We start from the raw sequence: 15,133 nt of genomic DNA, 5'->3' as shown, positions 1-15,133 counted from the left end.
ACTGAAAGCATTCTCCTCTATAGTAAAAGTGTTATCTCCCTTGCCTTCATACACAGTATGTCATGGGCACTGGGCCAGCCATATACCAGCCAGACCCCCCCCCCAGTCCACTCATGCTAGTGTTGTGCGGTCACTCACGACTAGCTACTCTATAGCAAAGCCGAGATATGCCTTGTTAACATTCCTGTCATTACATTTTGGCATTTATAAATAGGGCCAGGGTTTTTTCTGAACTGGACATAATTACCCCCAAAATCCAGACTTTGTTCCCCCCTATAAGACCCATAAACGGCCATTTGACAGCTGATCTGGTCTAATGTAGTTAGTTACATGAGCTAATTTTTGGGTACATGTATCCATTTTCCTGGTTAACTCACATCTCTTCTCTGTCTCTGTCTGGCTGGCCTGGCGCACCCCGGGGGACTCCTTCAGATGAAGTGGTTATTTAGCCTAAAATGATCTGCTCCAATCATACATGAAGCACTCCCTGCACCATTACTTGTCAACGGTCATCATTTTTAGGCGTCTGCCTGCAGAGTGGATGTGTAGGAAAGGGATGAGGGAGGGAGGATGTGTGTGGGGGACAGTGGATGGGTGGGTAGGTGAGTGTGTGGGTGTGTGTGTGAGGGAAAGTGCATGTATGAGAACACAAGTGGGGGGGGGGGGGGGGGGGGGGTGTTCCCCAACAAAGAACCTCTGGTTGCAGGCTGGCTAGCTAAGCACACCCCCTGCTGGCTGACACACATGCAGCTCACATGGCTCCTACAATACTCCGTTAACTCCACAGTGACTCCCCACGTCGTTAGCCAAGTCGCCGTTAAAGACACGAATGGGCTTTGAAAGAAGCTTTAGGATGATCTGGTGTTTCCTAGTATCACTTCAATGTTTTGTAAAAAAAACAAAAAACAATTATTTGTGCATTTTGTTGCAGTCTGAGAAAAAGAAAACTCCTTGCTTTGCCATTCTTACACTTCTGTTGTGGAATAAGGTGATTGATCTGAGCTAAACCGGATAGTTGTAATCACTACAGGCAATGGAAGGCTGTGGGCTGAATCATAGCAAAACAATCATGCACTTAACACGCATTTCCATCCAAATGTTCCATTGACGACAATGCACGATTTACACGATCTTAAAATGATTCACACATCGCAAGGGACGATTTACACGATCTTAAAATGATTCACATACCGCAAGGGACGATTTAGCCCAGTAGTATACCAGTGATGGCGTGAATTCCATTTATATTCAGCCAGTCCATTTCATGTGCCCTTTACTTTCATGGCCTGCGGTATACTGGCTCTCTGAGCTAGGATAATGCTCAGTAGGCCTACCTGTATACTGGCTCTCTGAGCTAGGATAATGCTCAGTAGGCCTACCTGTATACTGGCTCTCTGAGCTAGGATAATGCTCAGTAGGCCTACCTGTATACTGGCTCTCTGAGCTAGGATAATGCTCAGTAAGCCTACCTGTATACTGACTCTCTGAGGTAGGATTATGCTCAGTAGGTCTACCTGTATACTGACTCTCTGAGCTAGGATAATGCTCAGTAGGTCTACCTGTATACTGACTCTCTGAGCTAGGATAATGCTCAGTAAGCCTACCTGTATACTGACTCTCTGAGCTAGGATAATGCTCAGTAGGTCTACCTGTATACTGACTCTCTGAGCTAGGATAATGCTCAGTAGGTCTACCTGTATACTGACTCTCTGAGCTAGGATAATGCTCAGTAGGTCTACCTGTATACTGACTCTCTGAGCTAGGATAATGCTCAGTAGGTCTACCTGTATACTGACTCTCTGAGCTAGGATAATGCTCAGTAGGTCTACCTGTATACTGACTCTCTGAGCTAGGATAATACTCAGTAAGCCTACCTGTATACTGACTCTCTGCTCTTTCCCCTGTCCCTCTGTCCAGCCCCTGCGTTCGTCCCTGAAGAAGAGTGAGAGCCTGCAGCAGGCCAGTCCTCTGTCTGACAGTGGTACTGATGGTGGTGGAGGAGGTCACAGTGTTGGGGACAGGAGGGCAGCCTTCCACAGACAGAACTCCCTGTCTCAGAGCATACGCAAGTAAGTGGGGGGTGGGGAGAGGGAGAAGCGGGAAGAGAGAGGGAAGAAATAAAGGGAGGAAGAAACTAATGGAGGGCCGAAGGTAAAGCTGAAAGGGTGTATAGGAGGAAGAGGGGGCAGTGGGTGAGAAAGGAGGAAGAGGGAAGAGGGCAAAAAGAAAGGGAAGGTACTGTATGAGAAGGGGTTGGGGTGGTGGAAAGAGGCTGTAGATGGATAGAGAGAGAAACGGAAGGGAAAGAGACAGTGGGAGAATCACATTCTCTTGGGGGGGTGGGGGGGGGCATATAACGAGGGACTTCCTTTTCTGACTGTTTGGAATGTTGGACATAATCAAGTTGTACTCTCTCTTATTATTCTCTCCTCTTCCCCCCCTTCCCGCTCTTCCAATACCTTGTCTCCCCCCCCCCCTCCTGCCAGGGGTACAGCCCAAGCTACAGCCCAGGCAGCAGGTTGGTTCGGGGTGGGGGAGGACTGTGAGACCAAGCAGCAGCTATGGCAGAAGAAGAGCCTGCGCCACTGCAGCCAGCGCTACGGCAAGCTCAAGGCCCAGTACAGAGAGCCGGAGCTCCCCATCAGCATGGACCAGGGCCTGGACTCACCCGCCGCAAACAAGATGCCCAAGGTAGGCTCCTAGCCCCTAGGTCTGACAGAACCGGGTCGGTACATTCGGGAAGTATTCAGACCCCTTGACTTGTTCCACATTTTGTTACGTTACAGCCTTATTCTGAAACGGATTCAACTGAGGTTTTTAGAATTTTTTGCAAATGTATTAAACATGAAATAAACCCATTAATAACATTGTACATAAGAATTCAGACCCTTTACTCAGTACTTTGTTGAAGCACCTTTGGCAGCGATAACAGCCTCGAGTCTTCTTGAGTATGACGTTATAAGCTTGTATTTGGGGAGTTTCTCCCACTCTTCTCTGCAGATCCTCTCATGCTCTATCAGGTTGGATGGGGTCACTCCAGAGATGTTCGATCGCGTTCAAGTCCGGGCTCTGGCTGGGCCACTCAAGGACATTCAAAGACTTGTCCCAAAGCCACTCCTGCGTTGTCTTGGCTGTGTGCTTAGGGTCGTTGTTCTGTTGGAAGGTGAACCTTCACCCCAGTCTGAGGTCCTGAGCGCTCTGGAGCAGGTTTTCATCAAGGATCTCTGTACTTTGTGCCGTTCATCTTTGCCTCGATCCTGACAAGTCTCCCATTCCCTGCCACTGAAAAACATCCCCACAACATGACGATGCCACCACCATGCTTCACTGTACGGATGGTGCCAGGTTTCCTCCAGAGTTGACACTTGACATTCAGGCCAAAGAGTTCAATCTTGGTTTCATCAGACCAGAGAATCTTGTTTCTCATGGTCTGAGAGTCTTTAGGTTCCTTTTGGCAAACTTCAAGCTGGCTCACATGTGCCTTTTACTGAGGAGTGGCTTCTGTCTGGCCACTGTACCATAAAGACCTGATTGGTGGAGAGCTGGACAGATAGTTGTCCTTCTGGAAGGTTCTCCCATCTCTACAGAGGAACTCTGGAGTTCTGTCAGAGTGACCATTGGGTTCTTTGCCACCTCCCTGACCAAGGCCCTTCTCCCCCGATTGCTCAGTTTGGCCTGGCTGCCAGTTCTAGGAAGAGTCTTGGGGGTTCCAAACTTGGAGGCCACTGTGTTCTTCGGGGCTGTCAATATTGCAGAAATGTTGTGGTACCCTTCCCCAGATCTGTGCCTCAACACAATACTGTCTCGGAGCTCTACGGACAATTCCTTCGACCTCATGGGTTAGTTTTTGCTCTGACATGCATTGTTAACTGTGGGACCTTAAATAGACAGGTGTGTGCCTTTCCAAATCGTGTCCAATCAATTGAATTTACCACAGGTGGACTCCAATCGAGTTGTAGAAGCATCTCAAGGATCAATGGAAACAGGATGCACCTGAGCTCAATATCGATATCTCATAGCAAAGGGTCTGAATACTTATGTGAAGTTATTTCTGATTTGAACTTTTAATACTTTTGCAAAAATTTCTAAAAACCTGTTTTGACTTTGTCATTATGGGGTATTGTGTGTAGATTGATTGAGGGGAAACTTTTATTTAATCCATTTTAGAATAAGGCTGTAACGAAAAACGTCAAGTGGTCTGAATGCTTTCTGAATGCACTGTATTAGCAGTGCCCAGGAAGCGAGGGATAGGGACTGTTTGTCGACGGGGCCACTGTATTTGTTGCACATTCAAATCAACTTTACCTAACAAGATGCTATCGTCACCTGTCTCGGTGTCCGACGTCCGATTCGACTCGACTTTTGGACCTCTACTCAGAATGGAGAGATCACAGAGAGCAGGTGGAGGAAGGGGCGGCGGTAGTGCCACTCAAGGGGAAGTGAAGTGCACCCCCTGCCTGCCCTAAACAATGCAGAGCGGGGCGCCGTGTTGACAGGAGGCAGGCTTACATCTGAGCCCCAACCAGACGCGGTGCTTCTGTTAGTCCCCAACACACTCCGCTCTCCTCCACCGACCCCAACACACTCCGCTCTCCTCCACCGACTCCAACACACTCCGCTCTCCTCCACCGACCCCAACACACTCCGCTCTCCTCCACCGACTCCAACACACTCCGCTCTCCTCCACCGACTCCAACACACTCCGCTCTCCTCCACCGACCCCAACACACTCCGCTCTCCTCCACCGACTCCAACACACTCCGCTCTCCTCCACCGACTCCAACACACTCCGCTCTCTTCCACTGACTCCAACACACTCCGCTCTCCTCCACCGACCCCAACACACTCCGCTCTCTTCCACCGACCCCAACACACTCCGCTCTCCTCCACCGACTCCAACACACTCCGCTCCCCTCCACCGACCCCAACACACTCCGCTCTCCTCCACCGACTCCAACACACTCCGCTCTCCTCCACTGACTCCAACACACTCCGCTCTCCTCCACCGACTCCAACACACTCCGCTCTCTTCCACTGACTCCAACACACTCCGCTCTCCTCCACCGACCCCAACACACTCCGCTCTCTTCCACCGACCCCAACACACTCCGCTCTCCTCCACCGACTCCAACACACTCCGCTCTCCTCCACCGACCCCAACACACTCCGCTCTCCTCCACCGACTCCAACACACTCAGCTCTCTTCCACCGACCCCAACACACTCCGCTCTCCTCCACCGACTCCAACACACTCCGCTCTCTTCCACCGACTCCAACACACTCCGCTCTCCTCCACCGACTCAACACACTCCGCTCTCCTCCACCGGCTCAACACACTCCGCTCTCCTCCACCGACTCCAACACACTCCGCTCTCTTCCACCGACTCCAACACACTCCGCTCTCCTCCACCGACCCCAACACACTCCGCTCTCCTCCACCGACTCAACACACTCCGCTCTCCTCCACCGACTCCAACACACTCCGCTCTCTTCCACCGACTCCAACACACTCCGCTCTCCTCCACCGACTCCAACACACTCCGCTCTCCTCCACCGACTCAACACACTCCGCTCTCCTCCACCGACTCAACACACTCCGCTCTCCTCCACCGACTCAACACACTCCGCTCTCCTCCACCGACTCAACACACTCCGCTCTCCTCCACCGACCACAACACACTCCGCTCTCTTCCACCGACTCCAACACACTCCGCTCTCCTCCACCGACTCCAACACACTCCGCTCTCCTCCACCGACTCAACACACTCCGCTCTCCTCCACCGACTCAACACACTCCGCTCTCATCCACCGACCCCAACACACTCCGCTCTCATCCACCGACCCCAACACACTCCGCTCTCCTCCACCGACTCCAACACACTCCGCTCTCCTCCACCGACTCCAACACACTCCGCTCTCCTCCACCGACTCCAACACACTCCGCTCTCCTCCACCGACTCAACACACCCACTCGCCCCTGGCTGCTTATTCGTCTCCAACTCTCTCTTTCTCTCTGTCTCTCACTGTCTCTCTCCTTCTGTCTCTCACTCTCTGCCCCCTTATTTCTGTCTGTCCCTCTCTCTCTCTCTCTCTCTGTCTCCTTCTCTCTCACTCTCTGCCCCCTTATTTCTGTCTGTCCCTCTCTCTCTCTCTCTCTCTCTCTCTCTCCCAATCTCTCTCTTTTTTGTTCATCTTTCTCCTCTGCTCTCTGTCAACACCTATGAAGACCCGGGTATGACTACATAACGAGCGTCTACGCTCACGCTGACTGGCACCTCTGCACACAGACGCGAACACACACGCACACTCAGAACACTCCTAGTAGATGGATTATAGATGTGTGAATGTCATTGTGCCATCAGTAACGCTTTCATGTGGAGCCGTCAGTGTAGTTCTGTGTCAGCTCCTGTGGAGCGCAATGTTGTCATGATTTCATTTCCTCCAGCTAGCTTAAATGTCCCCTCCTTCAGGATTTCAGCATCACAATGTAGCTTTTTTTTTTTGTGTGATGAAGCTAACGATGTGACAGTTAATTTGTTTATTTATTTGATTATTTCTGTTTAATCAGCGTGAACGTACCCTGTCTGTCTGCTTCTATTTCACCCCCCCCCCCCCCCCAGATTGTGGACCCCCTAGCTCGGGGGCGTGCGTTCCGTTACCCGGATGAGACGGACCGACCTCCCCGTACCCCCCACACGGGACCTGTCACCCCGGGGTTTACCTCCCTCTCCTCCTTCACCTCCCAGCGCTCCGGGGGCTACGCCCGTTTGCCCCAACGGAAGAGGGAGTCTGTCGCCCGCATGAGTATACGAGCAGCATCCAACCTCCTCAGGGTGAGCGGGCACAAAGGGGGGGGGGGGGTTCCTCTCCAACCTGATCATCACTGGGGATCGTTAGAGGAAACTAGACTACCTTTTGAGTGTACATTCCAAAGTATGTGTGTGCGTGTGTGTTGCTATTGAGCGAAATACAGATGAATGCTTGATGGTGTTGTGTATCTACGTCCCTGACATAAATACAGATGAATGCTTGATGGTGTTGTGTATCTACGTCCCTGACATAAATACAGATGAATGCTTGATGGTGTTGTGTATCTACGTCCCTGACATAAATACAGATGAATGCTTGATGGTGTTGTGTATCTACGTCCCTGACATAAATACAGATGAATGCTTGATGGTGTTGTGTATCTAGGTCCCTGACATAAATACAGATGAATGCTTGATGGTGTTGTGTATCTACGTCCCTGACATAAATACAGATTTGTTTTTGCTTAAAAGACTGCTCTGTTGATCTGTGTATGTTGCACTCTACTTCAGTCATATTTGAGTTGAGTTGTCTCTCTCCACGTGCCAGTCTTCGATGTTGTCCCACATAACGTCCAGGTTGTGTGTGTGGTTCAGGGTCGTTCAGGTCTAGTGGGCTCCCAGACCGGTCGTAGTTTCCCCCGACGGAGCTTCGCCCGGCCCAGCTGGCTGGAGGAGGACACCGTGGACTCTGCAGACACTCACGGGTCCGTCTTCTTCAGCAAGGTAATGGTGCTCTGTCTACCTTTTCTCTCTGTGTCCTTCTCTTGCTTTCTCTCTCTCTTTCGGTTTGTCTGTCTCTCCGTGTGCCTCGGCCTCTCTTTTCTCTCTCTCTCTCTCTCGCTCTCTCTCTCTCCTTTTCTCCGCCGCCATCTGTGTGTTTTTGTTTGTATGTGTTCTGTCTCATCTATTTCTCACGCTTTTCACCTCTCTTCTATATGTCTCTCTCTGTCTCTTCTATATCTCTCTCTCTGTCTCTTCTATATGTCTCTCTGTCTCTTCTATATGTCTCTTCTATATGTCTCTCTCTGTCTCTTCTATATGTCTCTCTCTGTCTCTTCTATATGTCTCTCTCTGTCTCTTCTATATGTCTCTTCTATATGTCTCTCTCTGTCTCTTCTATATGTCTCCTCTATATGTCTCTCTCTGTCTCTTCTATATGTCTCTCTCTGTCTCTTCTATATGTCTCCTCTATATGTCTCTCTCTGTCTCTTCTATATGTCTCTCTCTGTCTCTTCTATATGTCTCCTCTATATGTCTCTCTCTGTCTCTTCTATATGTCTCTCTCTGTCTTTTCTATATGTCTCTTCTATATGTCTTTTCTATATGTCTCTCTCTGTCTCTTCTATATGTCTCTCTCTGTCTCTTCTATGTCTCCATCTTTTCACCTCTCTCTCTTCTATATGTATCTGTCTCTCTCTTCTATATGTATCTGTCTCTCTCTTCTATATGTATCTGTCTCTCTCTTCTATATGTATCTGTCTCTCTCTTCTATATGTATGTATCTGTCTCTCTCTTCTATATGTACCTGTCTCTCTCTTCTATATGTATCTGTCTCTCTCTTCTATATGTCTCTCTCTGTCTCTTCTATGTCTCCATCTTTTCACCTCTCTCTCTCTTCTATATGTATCTGTCTCTCTCTTCTATATGTATCTGTTGCTTCTATATGTCTCTCTCTGTCTCTTCTACATGTCTCTCTCTCTCTTCTATATGTATCTGTATGTCTCTTCTACATGTATCTGTCTCTCTCTTCTATATGTATCTGTCTCTCTCTTCTATATGTATCTGTCTGTCTCTTCTATATGTATCTGTCGCTTCTATATGTTTCTCTGTCTCTTCTATATGTATCTGTCTCTCTCTTCTATATGTATCTGTCTCTCTCTTCTATATGTATCTGTCTCTCTCTTCTATATGTCTCTTCTATATGTCTCTCGCTGTCTCTTCTATGTCTCTGTCTGTCACTTCTATGTCTCTGTCTGTCTCTTCTATATGTATCTGTCTGTCTCTTCTATATGTCTCTCTCTGTCTCTTCTATATGTCTCTCTCTGTCTCTTCTATGTCTCTGTCTGTCTCTTCTATATGTATCTGTCTCTCTCTTCTATATGTATATGTCTCTCTCTTCTATATGTCTCTCTCTGTCTCTTCTATGTCTCTGTCTGTCTCTTCTATATGTATCTGTCTGTCTCTTCTATATGTATCTGTCTCTCTCTTCTATATGTCTCTCTCTGTCTCTTCTATATGTCTTTTCTATATGTCTCTCTCTGTCTCTTCTATGTCTCCATCTTTTCACCTCTCTCTCTTCTATATGTATCTGTCGCTTCTATATGTCTCTCTTTGTCTCTTCTATATGTCTCTGTCTGTCTCTTCTATATGTATCTGTCTGTCTCTTCTATATGTATCTGTCTGTCTCTTCTATATGTCTCTCTCTGTCTCTTCTATATGTCTCTCTCTGTCTCTTCTATGTCTCTGTCTGTCTATTCTATATGTATCTGTCTCTCTCTTCTATATGTATCTGTCTCTCTCTTACATATGTATCTGTCTCTCTCTTCTATATGTATCTGTCTCTCTCTTCTATATGTCTCTCTCTGTCTCTTCTATGTCTCCATCTTTTCACCTCTCTCTCTTCTATATGTATCTGTATCTCTGTTCTATATGTATCTGTCTCTCTGTTCTATATGTATCTGTTGCTTCTATATGTCTCTCTCTGTCTCTTCTATATGTCTCTCTCTGTCTTTTCTATATGTATCTGTCTGTCTCTTCTATATGTATCTGTCTGTCTCTTCTATATGTATCTGTCTGTCTCTTCTACATGTATCTGTCTGTCTCTTCTATATGTATCTGTCTGTCTCTTCTATATGTATCTGTCTGTCTCTTCTATATGTATCTGTCTGTCTCTTCTATATGTATCTGTCTGTCTCTTCTACATGTATCTGTCTCTCTCTTCTATATGTATCTGTCTCTCTCTTCTATATGTACCTGTCTCTCTCTTCTATATGTCTCTGTCTCTCTCTTCTATATGTATCTGTCTCTCTCTTCTATATGTATCTGTCTCTCTCTTCTATATGTATCTGTCTCTCTCTTCTATATGTACCTGTCCCTCTCTTCTATATGTCTCTCTCTGTCTCTTCTATATGTCTCTCTCTGTCTCTTCTGTCTCCATCTTTTCACCTCTCTCTCTTCTATATGTATCTGTCTCTCTCTTCTATATGTACCTGTCTCTCTTTTCTATATGTATCTGTCTGTCTCTTCTATATGTATCTGTCTCTCTCTTCTATATGTATGTATCTGTCTCTCTCTTCTATATGTACCTGTCTCTCTCTTCTATATGTATCTGTCTCTCTCTTCTATATGTCTCTCTCTGTCTCTTCTATGTCTCCATCTTTTCACCTCTCTCTCTCTTCTATATGTATCTGTCTCTCTCTTCTATATGTATCTGTTGCTTCTATATGTCTCTCTCTGTCTCTTCTATATGTCTCTCTCTCTCTTCTATATGTATCTGTATGTCTCTTCTACATGTATCTGTCTCTCTCTTCTATATGTATCTGTCTCTCTCTTCTATATGTATCTGTCTGTCTCTTCTATATGTATCTGTCGCTTCTATATGTTTCTCTGTCTCTTCTATATGTATCTGTCTCTCTCTTCTATATGTATCTGTCTCTCTCTTCTATATGTATCTGTCTCTCTCTTCTATATGTCTCTTCTATATGTCTCTCGCTGTCTCTTCTATGTCTCTGTCTGTCACTTCTATGTCTCTGTCTGTCTCTTCTATATGTATCTGTCTGTCTCTTCTATATGTCTCTCTCTGTCTCTTCTATATGTCTCTCTCTGTCTCTTCTATGTCTCTGTCTGTCTCTTCTATATGTATCTGTCTCTCTCTTCTATATGTATCTGTCTCTCTCTTCTATATGTCTCTCTCTGTCTCTTCTATGTATCTGTCTGTCTCTTCTATATGTATCTGTCTCTCTCTTCTATATGTCTCTCTCTGTCTCTTCTATATGTCTTTTCTATATGTCTCTCTCTGTCTCTTCTATGTCTCCATCTTTTCACCTCTCTCTCTTCTATATGTATCTGTCTCTCTCTTCTATATGTATCTGTCGCTTCTATATGTCTCTCTTTGTCTCTTCTATATGTCTCTGTCTGTCTCTTCTATATGTATCTGTCTGTCTCTTCTATATGTATCTGTCTGTCTCTTCTATATGTCTCTCTCTGTCTCTTCTATATGTCTCTCTCTGTCTCTTCTATGTCTCTGTCTGTCTATTCTATATGTATCTGTCTCTCTCTTACATATGTATCTGTCTCTCTCTTCTATATGTATCTGTCTCTCTCTTCTATATGTCTCTCTCTGTCTCTTCTATGTCTCCATCTTTTCACCTCTCTCTCTTCTATATGTATCTGTATCTCTGTTCTATATGTATCTGTCTCTCTGTTCTATATGTATCTGTTGCTTCTATATGTCTCTCTCTGTCTCTTCTATATGTCTCTCTCTGTCTTTTCTATATGTATCTGTCTGTCTCTTCTATATGTATCTGTCTGTCTCTTCTATATGTATCTGTCTGTCTCTTCTACATGTATCTGTCTGTCTCTTCTATATGTATCTGTCTGTCTCTTCTATATGTATCTGTCTGTCTCTTCTATATGTATCTGTCTGTCTCTTCTATATGTATCTGTCTGTCTCTTCTACATGTATCTGTCTCTCTCTTCTATATGTATCTGTCTCTCTCTTCTATATGTACCTGTCTCTCTCTTCTATATGTATCTGTCTCTCTCTTCTATATGTCTCTTCTATATGTCTCTCTCTGTCTCTTCTATATGTCTCTGTCTCTCTCTTCTACATGTATCTGTCTCTCTCTTCTATATGTATCTGTCTGTCTCTTCTATATGTATCTGTCTCTCTCTTCTATATGTATCTGTCTCTCTCTTCTATATGTACAGTGCCTTGCGAAAGTATTGAACTTGAACTTTGCGACCTTTTGCCACATTTCAGGCTTCAAACATAAAGATATGAAACTGTACTTTTTTGTGAAGAATCAACAACAAGTGGGACACAATCATGAAGTGGAACGACATTTATTGGATATTTCAAACTTTTTTAACAAATCAAAAACTGAAAAATTGGGCGTGCAAAATTATTCAGCCCCCTTAAGTTAATACTTTGTAGCGCCACCTTTTGCTGCGATTACAGCTGTAAGTCGCTTGGGGTATGTCTCTATCAGTTTTGCACATCGAGAGACTGAAATTTTTTCCCATTCCTCCTTGCAAAACAGCTCGAGCTCAGTGAGGTTGGATGGAGAGCATTTGTGAACAGCAGTTTTCAGTTCTTTCCACAGATTCTCGATTGGATTCAGGTCTGGACTTTGACTTGGCCATTCTAACACCTGGATATGTTTATTTTTGAACCATTCCATTGTAGATTTTGCTTTATGTTTTGGATCATTGTCTTGTTGGAAGACAAATCTCCGTCCCAGTCTCAGGTCTTTTGCAGACTCCATCAGGTTTTCTTCCAGAATGGTCCTGTATTTGGCTCCATCCATCTTCCCATCAATTTTAACCATCTTCCCTATCCCTGCTGAAGAAAAGCAGGCCCAAACCATGATGCTGCCACCACCATGTTTGACAGTGGGGATGGTGTGTTCAGGGTGATGAGCTGTGTTGCTTTTACGCCAAACATAACGTTTTGCATTGTTGCCAAAAAGTTCAATTTTGTTTTCATCTGACCAGAGCACCTTCTTCCACATGTTTGGTGTGTCTCCCAGGTGGCTTGTGGCAAACTTTAAACAACACTTTTTGTGGATATCTTTAAGAAATGGCTTTCTTCTTGCCACTCTTCCATAAAGGCCAGATTTGTGCAATATACGACTGACTGATTGTTGTCCTATGGACAGAGTCTCCCACCTCAGCTGTAGATCTCTGCAGTTCATCCAGAGTGATCATGGGCCTCTTGGCTGCATCTCTGATCAGTCTTCTCCTTGTATGAGCTGAAAGTTTAGAGGGACGGCCAGGTCTTGGTAGATTTGCAGTGGTCTGATACTCCTTCCATTTCAATATTATCGCTTGCACAGTGCTCCTTGGGATGTTTAAAGCTTGGGAAATCTTTTTGTATCCAAATCCGGCTTTAAACTTCTTCACAACAGTATCTTGGACCTGCCTGGTGTGTTCCTTGTTCTTCATGATGCTCTCTGCGCTTTTAACGGAGCTCTGAGACTATCACAGTGCAGGTGCATTTATACGGAGACTTGATTACACACAGGTGGATTGTCTTTATCATCATTAGTCATTTAGGTCAACATTGGATCATTCAGAGATCCTCACTGAACTTCTGGAGAGAGTTTGCTGCACTGAAAGTAAAGGGGCTGAATCATTTTGCACGCCCAATTTTTCAGTTTTTGATTTGTTAAAAAAGTTTGAAATATCCAATAAATGTCGTTCCACTTCATGATTGTGTCCCACTTGTTGTTGATTCTTCACAAAAAAATACAGTTTTATATCTTTATGTTTGGAGCCTGAAATGTGGCAAAAGGTCGCAAAGTTCAAGGGGGCCGAATACTTTCGCAAGGCACTGTATCTGTCTGTCTTTTCTATATGTATCTGTCTCTCTCTTCTATATGTATCTGTCTCTCTCTTCTATATGTATCTGTCTCTCTCTTCTATATGTATCTGTCTCTCTCTTCTGTATGTCTCTCTCTGTCTCTTCTATATGTCTCTTCTATATGTCTCTCTCTGTCTCTTCTATGTCTCCATCTTTTCACCTCTCTCTCTTCTATATGTATCTGTCTCTCTGTTCTATATGTATCTGTTGCTTCTATATGTCTCTCTCTGTCTCTTCTATATGTCTCTCTCTGTCTTTTCTATATGTATCTGTCTGTCTCTTCTACATGTATCTGTCTGTCTCTTCTATATGTATCTGTCTGTCTCTTCTATATGTATATGTTTGTCTCTTCTATATGTATCTGTCTGTCTCTTCTATATGTACCTGTCTGTCTCTTCTATATGTACCTGTCTCTCTCTTCTATATGTATCTGTCTCTCTCTCCTATATGTATCTGTCTCTCTCTTCTATATGTCTCTTCTATATGTCTCTCTCTGTCTCTTCTAAATGTCTCTTCTATATGTCTCTCTCTGTCTCTTCTATATGTCTCTCTCTGTCTCTTCTATGTGTATCTCTCTCTCTTCTATATATATATCTCTCTCTCTTCTATATGTCTCTCTCTGTCTCTTCAAATGTCTCTTCTATATGTCTCTCTCTGTCTCTTCTATATGTCTCTCTCTGTCTCTTCTATATGTCTCCGTCTTTTCCCCTCTCTCTCTCTTTCTGGCTCTTCTATATGTCTCTTCTATATGTCTCTCTCTGTCTCTTCTATGTCTCTCTCTGTCTCTTCTATATGTCTCTGTCTTTTCCCCTCTCTCTCTCTTTCTGGCTCTTCTATATGTCTCTTCTATATGTCTCTCTCTGTCTCTTCTATGTCTCTCTCTGTCTCTTCTATATGTCTCTGTCTTTTCCCCTCTCTCTCTCTTTCTGGCTCTTCTATATGTCTCTTCTATATGTCTCTCTCTGTCTTTTCTATATGTCTCCGTCTTTTCCCCTCTCACTCTCTTTCTGTCTCTTCTATATGTCTTTCTCTGTGCTCTGTGTTCCAGGCTAAAGCAGTCAGTCTCAGTTTAGCCACTGTGCTAGATCACACAGATGAGATAATTAACACAATGTCAAGTGGCTATTCTGGGTCCCCTCCTCTCTCCTCCAGCAGCCTGTATGTGCTACCAGATAAATCACAGTCCATCCCTCAAAGTAATGGAGCGGCTTGTTGGATGTACCGTTGGCGTGAGAGAGATGGAGGGATATAGTCTGGAGAGATGTATGGGCTGGTGAGGGCTATGTGGATAGTAGGTTAAGAAAGCCAGATCCTGTACTGTTGGTGTGAGACGTGTGCGATGGAGTGTGTAGTGATTTTACATGGACTGGTAGGAGGGGGACGATGGTGTGCAGGGGAGGACAGCAGACGGAATGGTTAGTGTAGAATGGTGGATGGCATTTTCTACGTTAAGACAGTTGAAAAGAGATCTCTGTGGGCCTCTCAATAACATTCTCCCCACGTCAACTCTCTCTCTCTCTCTCTCTCTCGCTCGCTCGCTCGCTCTCTCAGATGGATGCCCATGAGGAGTTGTACTCCATGGCTGATGATGTGTTCGAGTCGCCCCCTATGTCGGCTTCCTACGGAGACCACCATGAGCCCTACCAGAGCCTGTAAGTAGCCTTCATTAGAGGGATGGGACGTAGATTGATGAAGTCTTGTTGGCTTCTGCACTATTTGAAATTTAAGTTTGTCTTTCTCT

At 45.2% G+C, this 15,133-nt stretch overlaps 1 protein-coding gene across 4 annotated transcripts in view; it reads left to right on the top strand.

Annotated features, from left to right (window-relative positions):
* LOC139424658 (inactive rhomboid protein 2-like) overlaps positions 1 to 15,133 on the top strand; it is a 47,266-nt gene that overhangs the window by 16,346 nt on the left and 15,787 nt on the right. For all 4 annotated transcript variants that reach the window (XM_071176708.1, XM_071176709.1, XM_071176705.1 and 1 more), the window contains 5 exons: positions 1,918 to 2,069; positions 2,487 to 2,691; positions 6,621 to 6,833; positions 7,404 to 7,532; positions 14,944 to 15,044. In XM_071176708.1, the coding sequence (XP_071032809.1) occupies positions 1,918 to 2,069; positions 2,487 to 2,691; positions 6,621 to 6,833; positions 7,404 to 7,532; positions 14,944 to 15,044 (800 nt within the window). The remainder of the gene's footprint in view (positions 1 to 1,917; positions 2,070 to 2,486; positions 2,692 to 6,620; positions 6,834 to 7,403; positions 7,533 to 14,943; positions 15,045 to 15,133) is intronic.

This window comes from Oncorhynchus clarkii, chromosome 13 (assembly GCF_045791955.1).
Source record: "Oncorhynchus clarkii lewisi isolate Uvic-CL-2024 chromosome 13, UVic_Ocla_1.0, whole genome shotgun sequence".
In the NCBI taxonomy this organism is placed as follows: Eukaryota; Metazoa; Chordata; class Actinopteri; order Salmoniformes; family Salmonidae; genus Oncorhynchus; species Oncorhynchus clarkii.
Note: the sequence above shows the minus strand (reverse complement) of the source record. Positions and strands in the feature narration are given on the sequence as shown.